At 53.1% G+C, this 11,039-nt stretch overlaps 1 protein-coding gene across 1 annotated transcript in view; it reads left to right on the plus strand.

Moving 5' to 3' along the window:
• The window catches only part of LOC109317928 (carcinoembryonic antigen-related cell adhesion molecule 5), a 17,596-nt gene extending 6,936 nt beyond the window's left edge, over positions 1–10,660 (plus strand). The window contains exons 3-9 of the mRNA XM_019546894.1: positions 2,368–2,643; positions 3,221–3,496; positions 4,765–5,025; positions 6,216–6,476; positions 9,032–9,322; positions 10,123–10,437; positions 10,638–10,660. Of these exons, the coding sequence (XP_019402439.1) occupies positions 2,368–2,643; positions 3,221–3,496; positions 4,765–5,025; positions 6,216–6,476; positions 9,032–9,322; positions 10,123–10,437; positions 10,638–10,660 (1,703 nt within the window). The remainder of the gene's footprint in view (positions 1–2,367; positions 2,644–3,220; positions 3,497–4,764; positions 5,026–6,215; positions 6,477–9,031; positions 9,323–10,122; positions 10,438–10,637) is intronic.
• The last annotated feature ends 379 nt before the right edge of the window (positions 10,661–11,039 follow it).

The raw sequence follows: 11,039 nt of genomic DNA on the forward strand, positions 1-11,039 counted from the left end.
AAACATGTTCGTGTGTGTGTGTGTGTGTGTGTGTGTGTGTGTGTGTTTACATTAAGCCACAATAGAAGTAAATGATGGTTTTATTAAAAGGTACCCACCCAAGGGCCCCTCTGCTTCAACCTTGCTGAGGTTTTCAGTGTGTTGTGGGCACTCAGGCACTGACTGCAACATCTGAGTGATGCAGAGCTTGGTCTCAGCGCTGGAAAACAGAGGCACCTGTGACCCTCATGCTTGTGACTGTGTGCAAGGGAGCTGCACCCCATCACAAACACTGGCTTCTGTGATGTGGCACTTGTAGCCACACTGCAGTTTAAACTAGGTACAGATACCAGGAGCAGCCAAGCTGCAAACCCTGTCTAAGAAGCTGAGTAAATTTGTCTGGGCTGAGCTCAGTGCTGCCATGGGTAGACTCCTACTGATGCCTGTGCTGGCCAGTTAGTGCTGGCTCAGGAAACCTTATGCTGTGCTGAAGTCAGTGGTGTGACGTGTGGACAGTCACTGTCAATGTCATGATATGTGCTTGTGTTCTCAGGGTTTTTAGCTCTCAGTACAACCATGTTGGGCGTACTGACACCTCCCGGGGCATTCCCTGTAACAAAGGAATAATGAGAAGTTCAGTGCCACTCGATGTCCACCAGGTTCAGCCCAGCCTCACAGCACTGCCATCCGTTTGTATTTAACATCCAGTTTCTGAGGCCCCATGGCACACATTACATTTACCTCACAATTAATTTGGCAACTATGTGATAAATTGCAACATGCCACATATGCAAGAAATTTAATGTGGAACATCTTTGTGATTGGTTAGTATTACGGTTTAATTTAAATGTGTAGCATGCAAGCACCTTAGAGCCTGAGCCTGGGGAGCTGTTTCCCTTTCTTAGGCTCCCAGGAGGCTGCCACATTGTTCCAGATAAGGTATTGCCCTTTGCCTGGGTCCCTGATCAGCTGATTGCGGGGACTGGCAGGGGGCAGACCCCAGATCCAGGATGCTGCCACCCAGGGTGCACTGGAAACCTGGCACTGGGATGTGGCTCCATGAGGTGATGAGCACCCCACTGGCATGTTTTAAACCAAGCTGGGCAGCCCAGCATCAGGGACTGGTTCCCTGATATGCTTTTGAAGGTCTGAGTTCATGGGGAGCCCAACATCAGGGAATGGTTCTCTGATACCAGGATCTCCACATGCTGGCAAATTGAAAGGGTGCTTTGGTTTCTAGTGTGGTGTTTCTCATGGTGCCCTTTGAAGGTCTGGGAATGCACCAGGGATCTGACAAATTTTATCCTGGATCCCATAAATTTTGTGTCCTGCATGTCTGCCAGGCCAGGACATGTGAATGTTGGGATCCTGGATAGAATCTGTCAGATCTCAGTCATGCGATTGAATTAACATCTGCCAGGGCCCGAAGTCTCTTGAGGCAAGTTTGCAGGAGTTGCTTCTCAGCACATGAATGAGGTACTTACTTTTGCTAATGAAGGCTGAGAGTCGCATGTTGTCAGCTGACTCCAACAGCTGGTGCTTTATGTGAAACACCAAATATCACAAGACTGTGAGTGTTGGCAACCCTGCAACCAGACAGTGGGCCCCTAGGATCTTACAAGGACACCAGGATGGTGGCACATTACCAACAGTCAGTCTTTGTGATGCCAGAGCACAGAGGGATGGGCTGGATGCTAAAAACATCCCTCATGGAGTTCTGTGGCTGAGGGGCTGGGCAGAGCAAAGTCCAGCGAGAGCAAGCACCTACTCTGGATACAGAGCTCTGGGTGCCCTGCAGGAGTCTCACCGGGTAAGGCAAGATGGGATTAGAGTTTGGCTTCCCTGAGGGGGTCAGGGCAACGCCGTCCCCTACCATAGCCCACACAGTCTTTCTCTGCAGCACTGTAACAGCCCCTTCCTGCTGCCCCATCCTCCCTCTCCCCTGCAACCTCCTAAGTCACAGTCTGTTGGGGAGTCTGGTTCTTCAGTGGCTGCAGTGTGAAGGGCTTCTCCCATGAGGACCTGAGCTGCGCCTGTCTCCTGTATGCCCCTCCGAACCTTCCTGCCCTCACTAGGCAGTGTCCTCTCTCTAGCACCTTGTCACATTGTGTAGCGAGGGCCCCGTATGTAAGTAACATCATTAGCACTGGTTGGTTTAGAACAGTAAAGACTAGATTTGAAAAGAATGGACTGGAGATCCGGGAAGGGCCCATCCTGGTGGGTGGCAGAGCAGGCAGGGGTGAGCTGGTTTGGAGTCAAATGGACTATCAGAATGAAGGGTCTGTGGGCACGGCAGGGTGGGAAGATGTGGTTTGGTGTGGCAACATGAATAAAGGCCACAGGTGATAGGTTAGATCACATCTGAGCCCTGTTCTTGGTCTCCCCTAGTTCCTGTTTCAAAGCCCTTCCTCCAAATGAACAACTCTACACCAGTAGAAGGTATGGCCATGGTGATGACATGCTCTGTGAAGGAGGGGACACCCCCAGTCAGGTACTCCTGGCACCACTACACGAGTCGGGACAGCACAGGGACTGTGGCTGAAACTGCCAGTGGCCTGCTGAACCTGATGGCAGCCAACCGGACACACATGGGCTGGTACACCTGCACTGCCCACAATGAAATCAACAGCCAGACCAGCGAGCCCATGTTTCTTGATGTAATTTGTAAGTGGTCAGCACTGACAGTGCCAACAGCCCTCTCCCCACTGTATTTCTGGCAAGATCTCAAACTATCCCTTCTTGGGATTTCTGCAAATTATTTGTAAGTTTTGCTATGGCCTCTGGGTCCAGAGAGTGCTCAGTATCTCCCAGAACTGGGCCACAAAAGAGCTTCTCCTGAGAAAATAACCCTGTTATGAAGCAGGCCTCTCCAGTCCTCTCTCCCGCAAGCCCCTCAGTCAGCTTCTGAGGCATGACCCTTTGGGCTGGCTTCCCAGATGCTTCTCGGCACATGGCACTAGCATTATCACGTCAGCCTGAGGCTCTCTGGGCATCTGAGGGGGACTGAGTATTTAGAAGAAGAGCAAGTATCTGGCCCACCCACACTAGGCATAACCCTGCCTTGCCCCAGCACTGCTAGGCCATGCTTTCCAAAGGGTCTCATGGGTGGAACCCACCGTGTCCCACTCCTGGACCGATTCAATCCAGTTAAAAGCCCATTTCTTGACCGTTCATCTGAGCAGAGCTCCTCCCCTTCCTTGTCTGGGGCATATTGCTGCCAGCCTCCCTCTTTGCTTTTCAGATGGCCCTGATGAACCTGTGATCAGTATTGAGCCATTTGCTATTAACCATAACGGCTTCTCAGCTAACGAGCAGGAGGAGGTGATCATGACCTGCCTGGCCTCTTCTAACCCACCCAGCCACTATCTCTGGTTTTACAACAGCTCTCAGGTCTACTCTGGCCAGAAATATGTGATAGCCAAGATCTCCCGGACTCAGACAGGCACTTACACTTGCCTGGCCCAAAACATCCACCTCAACACACGCACTCAGACCACCATCATCCTCACCGTCTACTGTAAGTACCGTGCGTCTCTCCCAGGGGCCATGCATCCTGCCCAGATGTGTTTTTTCCAGAGTGCAGCCACATTCCTGCCTTGTTTCTTTTCCTCTGTCTGCTGCATCTTCCCCCACTCTCTCTTGCTTCCTCTCTTTCTGATGCATCTAGCTGGCTACCTGTTAGCTAAGGAGGTACCAGGAGAATGCTGAAGGGATTTAGCAGATGGCATGAAGAGGGCCGGCTGTCCTCTTAAATCAAGATATTTCTATCTGGGGCCGCCAGAAAAGTCCCCTTGTGAGGAAAGCCAACAATATTCAAGGTCTAAAGCATGTGGAGAGAGCAGGGGATCCCAGTAGCCCTTTGGCAGTGGTGTTCACTGTGCTGTCCTGCATGTAGGTGAAGGCATTGTTTTTTCAGGTCAGACTCCTCTAGCCTGTCTGCGGCTGTCTGGCAAGAGTAGAGGGGTTGTGTAGTGAGTGACCCCAGCTGGTCATCTAGCCATTTATCACATGGAAGTGGGAGTATTCAGTGATATTTGCAGCAGCTGCAGTGTTGGATAGCTGTGCAGATGTGTCCACTTGATTTGTAGCCCAAGTTTTTGCCTGGAAGAGCTCCTTTGATGCATCTCTGGGATGTGCACTGCACTTAGATCCTCACAAATCTAGTCAGATTGTCTAGAGACTGGGGAAAATGTGATCCAGCAGCTTTGTTCTTGGCCTCTTCTCCCTTCACATAGACTGGGGCTCCAGCACTCCCCAGCCATGTGAAGGAGCGGATTTTTGGAGAGAGACCACTAGCACCCTTTTGTGGTACCTACTGGGGGGACGGGGGACAGGTTGGGTACCTGGGGAGTGTGGTATGGAATAATTGTTGTGTAGGGATCCTAGGAGATGGGCAGGAAACTCATCCCAGAGGAGAAAGCTGGAAGGATCAACCATGGAGACTGGGTGGATGGTGACAGGCAGGGGATCATGAGGGTGAAGAGAGTGGTGTCAGCAGAGGAAGCTGCTGACTGAATATGATACTCACAACTTGTCACCTGCCTGAAGAGCTGCTGTTGCATTACACTGTCAGCAAATGTCCCTGGAACTATGTGCTGGGCAGAGCAGACCCTTTTTGGGCCGGATGTGCTATGACAGAGAAGCTCAGGGTGTTGGGTCCAGCCCTCTTCCCCTTGTGTCCTTATGACAGCATTGGGCAGGAAAGCTGCATTGCAGGTGGCCCCCATATTATTATTGGCATCGCTAGCTCCTTTTGCTGTTGATTCAATGTTTGCCCATGCACAGATCAGCCCCACGGGAAGCCCAGCTGCACTCCATTCCCTGCCTCCAATTTCCAGGACATTGCTCTGCAGTGTTTGTGGCCTGGTGGGTTCCCCCCCGTGCAGCTGCGGTGGGTGAAATCCAGCCAGGAAGCAAACACCGGGGGGGCCTACTCCAATGCCACCAGCATCCAACGAGGCATGGACATCCAGAATGGCAGCATGTACACCTGCCTGGCTTTCCACCCAGGAATCGGGGAGAAGGCTGTCTGCAAGACCACTGTATGTAAGTACCGTCACCCTTTGTACCCAGCACAGCCCAAGAAAACTGCACCATGGGTAAAAATAACACCATTGCTACCCAGCCCTGTAATTCTAAAATCACTTTGCTTTCAAGGAGCTCTGTTTGCAAGGTACTGACAGGCCCCAAAATCCTGTCCAAAGCCTGCAGAGGCCCCCTCGCTCTGCATATCGCATAGTAATCTTGCACAATGCAATGGTGGCTCTCAGGGATGTTCTCCATCATGTTGCCACAAACCAACATGGTGCCAAGAGATAAATACTTGTGGCTTCAGGCAAACAGACTGGGGTGAAAGGTTCTGTGTGCCAGGCATGTCCTTGGAAACACACACAGTCGTGTAAGCTGCAGAAATTGCTATGTGCACCAAACAGGTACAAGGCCACCAAACTAGGGCTTGGGATCCTCAAAGGACAGCCAGGGGTGTCTCCATGAGTGTGAAATAAAGCTGGTTGGGTTGCAGCCCCTGGCTCCTGTGCTGCACAGCAGGGAACCCTGGAAGCATTAGGAGCCCATCTGGAGGGACTCTCCTAAAGACACAGGCCTTGGAAGCAGGGCTGGCTTGCTTGCCAGTCTCCCTGATGGGGGTGCAGCGCTGCTGTTTCACTGTTTTTCAGAATGAAATTGTATCGGGATTTCCCATTCATGGGAAACGTGAAACAGTTTTGGTTCCAAAGAAAATATTGCCTGTGAAGCAGATGCCCTGCACTTCAGGAGCACTAGGGACTTTGGGTAGTTTTCCTGCTCCCTTTATCACCAGGCATTGCATGACAAGATAACTCTCAAGTCCTAAGGGACTGTGCCATAGACTCCCTGCTGAGGCTGGGATCTGTATGAATCGTGTCCCGCATGTTTGTCTTTGCAGTGGCCTGAGCTTTGGACCCATTTCTACTCTCACAGGGTGCTCTGGGCAAGCTCTAGGAGCTTCTGTGGAGTCCCCCCTGATTTACCTGAGGGGCATTAGGAGCAGCTTGTAAATCAGGGGTGTACATTGTATGGCTCTGCCCTTGTCACCAGAGGTTTTGAGCTGGCATAGGCCACCAGCTGTCTGGGCTGAGCTGGTGTGAGCAGAAAGCTGGGGGTCCCACCTGCCAGGATGCACAGGGTCTCTGTCAGGTCAGATTTGGACATGGTCAGGGATGTTTGTCTCTAAGATACTGTTTGCTCTGCCCCGGCAGGGGTCCCTGGTGGGAACCCCACCTGTTCTGCTATGGCCACCAAGCAGAATGAGTTCCTCATGCTATCCTGCAACTGGGAAGGGGGGATGCCCCGTGTCACACTCTGGTGGAGAGATTGGAGGAACCATGTGCTGGGGGGCTTGAAACAGTCCAGCAACATCTACGTCACGAAGTCCAACAGCAGCCTGGGCGGCAAGGAGTTCACCTGCATCGCAGCCCACCCTCTCCTGGCCAGAGCAATAGAGTGCCACATCCAGCTGGGTAAGCAGGCCGGCCCCGGTCCAGAGGCGCTCACAAGGAACGATGGGGCATGACAAGTGCTCATGTCTCGTCAGTGAAATCACTGGCAAAGCACATGCCAAGAGGATGGGGGGAGGCAGGATCCTCAGGGAACAAATGAGGGCATTAAGGGCAAAGCAGCCAAGGCACGTTCTAGTTGAGTGAGTGGCCTTGTGTGTTCACCACAGCGCTGAAAATGGAGCCCCTGTGCCTCCAGCTCTCAGCCTGCAGCATGAAGCCAATGGACTTTTGGAGAAAGCTCCCTCAAGCTTGAGTGATGCTTATGCGGACCCAGCTCCACATTTGTGGCAATGCCACAGGCTCCTGCAAGCTGAGTGGGGGCATGATATGAGATAGAGACACAAATTACTGATGCAGGAAATTCATTCCTCCAGTATAAACCACCCTGCCTAGGCCCTGGCTTTCTGGATTCTTTATTTCTGCTTCAAACACATTTCACCGCTGGAGGTGAGAGGAAAACCAGGTTTACCTGGACTGAGTGAAACCTCTCTGAAGCAGCACTTTTGAGAGCCCAAGTTGTTATCCCCAGGAAGGCCAAGCTGTGGCCTCCTGCTCAGATTCACTCATGCTTTAACCCAGCACTGGTTAGGGAGACTTGGGCCAAGACGCTGCCTGCAATCACTAGGGTACGTTGGATCACAAAGTCGGTTGTCAGTTTTCCAGGCCCTGTGACACATGGGCAGACAGCGTAATGGCCCGGGGGGATTTTGTAGGACACACTGCACTGATGTTGCAGTGGATCCCTGCATGGCCAACCCCTGCTGTCTGCAATCTCCCAATCTCCTCTGCTGCCTCTCACTGTGATGTAGGTGGGAAGGAGCTGTGACACCTCATTTCCTGAAACAGGCGGTGAAGCAGCCGAGCTGATGTGGTGCCCATGTGGGTGGTGTGGACACCGGCAACAGCAGAGAACAGGGACCCTTTGTAGGAGCAAGGAGTTTTGTCCTTCCCTTGTGAGCCGACAAGGAGGAAATACAGCAGTTGGTGCTAGAAGGAAACAAAGTAGCTTTTAGGTAGAAACCATGCCATGAAACCAATCAAATTCGCAGGCCACCATTTTTCCCCAGCACTCAGGGCTTGTACTAAGTGTGGCTGCAAGGACAAGTCTTGAGCTGGATGCTGGGGTCATTGTGATACTCGTGTAACAGGAGCACTCGCTCCTACCGGCACGTCCATGTGTGCATGCACACGCTGCTGCCCTGTGCTGGAAGCACTCAGGTCTGCTCCCATGTCAGGAAGTACAGGGCTCTCTGGTGGCTGGAGGCTGCCATGTGAACATAGTGGGACCAGCTTGCCAGCATGCGTGCCACAAGTGGCATGGGCATCACGCATGTCACAGAAACCCCAAGCACTCAGTGAAGGGAGGCACCAGAACCGAGGCTGGGAGCACCGTTCTCCAGGGAGCGGAGTCCCCCCGGGAGGGATGCTGCTGTGAGACAGGTGTCGGGGATCACTGCCAGAACCAGGTTAACCCTTCCCTGGCCCTGCAGCTGCTGCTGCCAAATTCAGGACTAGGACTCCTCACTTGCCACATAAATCTGTGGCTACTGGAGGGCCAGGGAAGAGTTAACTTGGCTCTTTGTGGTGACACCTCTCTCACAGCAGCATCCTGCCCCCTCTACTCCATGCAGCCGGAGGCTTGAGCCCCTCTGCCTCCATTCCAACACCCCAGGCCAAACGCTATCGGATATGCCCCTCAGGGATAGGGATCAAAGCAGTACAGCTTAGCTTGTAACACGCCTGCCTAAAAGGCTGGCCACCACTGCACTCCACCAAAGAACACAGTAGTGGTTCCACCTGTGACTGATGGAGTTCAACTCTCAATGCCACACGGGTGCAGGTGGCGGCCATGACACCTGTGCATGTGCCACTGGCCATCTGTCACGTGGCGGAAGGGAGGGTGCATTTGGGCTGAAGTTTTAAGTGAGGCTCTGCTCTATACAGCCACTGTAAGAACAGTTACAAGGCCCTCCACATCACACTGCAAAAGGGGGTATGGCCATATGCTCTGGCCACAGTCCTGGATCTGCCCATGTCTCTCATTGATTCCCAAATTGTCATGAGGACTCAGTAGGCCCCTCCTTCCAGTGACCCTTGCTCAGAAAGCACAGGGGTTGGCATTCGCCCCCTCAACTGGGCATTACTGAACAAACCTGTTGCTGACTCCAGATCCAGAATTCACCCCAGCTCCCTGTCCCCAGGCTAGGCTAGCTCTTCAGAGGTCCCAGGGACAGAGGCTGGCCTCTCTCCTTAGGATGAGTTTGCTTTTAGGGGGGTCAAAGGGACAGAACCCAACTTCTTCCCCCAGGCCAGGTTGGCTCTGCAGACCTCATCTCAACCCGAAGATAGTACATATGTCTCCTGGTTGCTGAAGCTGTCAGCTCTGAGTGACATGCCCTAGTCCTGTGTGATATGCAGGGCCACCTTTACCCCAGGTCTATTCAGACTGAAATGTACTGCCCCAGAGAGCCCTTCTCACCGGAGCTGCCCTTCCCTTTCTCCCTCTTTCTGCACAGAAGTCCCCAGGCTGGTGGCAGAGAGCACTGAGGTGTCGCTATTTGAAGGTGATGAGGTCCAGCTGGGCTGCATGCTGCAGGGGCCCCATCTGGGCTCTGAAGTTTTCTGGTACAACAACAAGAACCAAGTGATCAGACCAGATGCCCAAAAATATAAGCTGCAGCAGAGTGGCACCTGGTTCAAATTGACCGTCCGGGACACGGAGTGGCCGGGTGACAGTGGCACCTACCGCTGTGCAGCAGTGAATGCTGTGGGCAACGCCAGCCTCCCCATCAGCCTCCATGTGAAAAGTAAGAAGTTCCTGGGAAACATAGAGCAATGTGCAATAGCTGGGGCTGGAAGGACAAGACTGTGCTGGGAGCTGTAGGGAACAGAAGGTGGTGAAGCCAGGCAAAGGGGAAGTGTATGGAGGCTCTGGGGGTGGAGAATTGGGTTATATTTGTGCTGGGGACCTGTGAGACAGGAAAGTCAGGGGACAGAAGGAGCTGTCTTGGCTGGGTTAGTTGCTGGTCTGATTTGCATGCAGCTTGCTGGAAGGTTGAACAATGACAGCATCCAGCTGCTGGACCCCCAGGGACTGTGGGGTGATGCGGGCTGCAGATCCTAGGGTTTCCTGCTCCATTTGCCCACTCAGTTTCCATGACAGTGAGTGAAGTCATGGGGGCTCTGGCACTGCCCAGGCTCCAGGGACTAGGCTGAGCCAGGCGCCTCTCACTCTGAAGTCAGTGAGGCAGGTGCAGCATTTTATTGCCTAATCTGCTAATTAGACACTGAACTAAGTAAGTGTGAATGCATGTTGATGAGAGAAAGAGACTGAGAAGGAAAGAGAGAGCCTGTGAGAAAGCAATAGTGTGTTTGTAATGAAGTGTGAGTGCTGTGCACATCTGCATGCCATATATGTACAGCTGTGCAGGGTCTGTACAAATAAACTTGTGTGTGTGTGTGTGTGTGTCTGTGTGTGTGTGTCTGTGTGTGTGTGCGTGCATGTCTCTGTATGTAGCCCATGAATGACAGTATCGGGTCTGTGTGGGCATGTTTGTGCGGGGCTGTGAGTATCTGGATGCCGAGCTGATGCCTGGTCTACCTGCAGAGTACCCGGTGCCCCCCAACGTGACAATCAGCAAGCTGATGTACTCCCGGCAGCGTACCGAGGTGCAGCTGGAGTGGGTGACGCAGGGTTCAGGGAACCTCACTGGCTTCATGGTCCAGCGGCGAGACACAAAGAGAAACTTCTCAAACTCGTCCAGGTCAGTGGACAGCCTGTGGGAAACTGCGGCCAGCGACATTGAGCCTGACATCCGGGACCACCGGCTGGGTGGACTGGACCCAGCAATAGTGTATGCCTTCCGCATCCTGGCTGTCAACCACCGCACCACCGGGCACCCCTCCGAGATGAAGACACCAGGTGAAGTGACTAGGGCAGTTTGTTGTCCCTGGAGCTTCTGCCAGGCCCCTACTGCAGCCCTAACGCACAGCCATAGGTCAGGTATCTAGAACCCCACCCCGTCCCATGGGGCTGGGATACATGGCGGGGCTCCTGTTGGGTGGAGCATGCTGGACTGTGGAGAGTGGGGTTGTGCCTGGAAGCCCTGTTTCTTGTTCCAGTTGGACAGAAAGAAAGAACCTAGCAGGTTTGCATCTGAGCCCTGTTTATCTGAACACCCCTCCCCTTCCCTGAGGATCCCTGTCACATCAGGATGAAAGGGCAGGAGAGCATACAGCTGTGCCTTCATGTGAATTGCAACAGGTAGGACAGGCTGAATGGACTATCCAGGCCTGGCCTTCTCCTGTTACCTGGGAAGTGTTGGGAGCTTGGGGCATGGGCAAAGCAATTGTATTGTGTGCATGGAGTGGTGTAGCTGAACTGTACAAGTCAATGTGGTGCAGGGCATGCTGTAGGCGAAGTGTGGGAACAACCTGATGTGACAGTGCTGGTCTGTTCATCAGCCTTGCTACATGTTGTCAGGAACAGGTAAGCGTCCTTTGTGGAGCTGGGCACAACCGCTC

Source organism: Crocodylus porosus, unplaced genomic scaffold, assembly GCF_001723895.1.
Source record: "Crocodylus porosus isolate Cpor-Errol unplaced genomic scaffold, CroPor_comp1, whole genome shotgun sequence".
Taxonomy (NCBI): Eukaryota; Metazoa; Chordata; order Crocodylia; family Crocodylidae; genus Crocodylus; species Crocodylus porosus.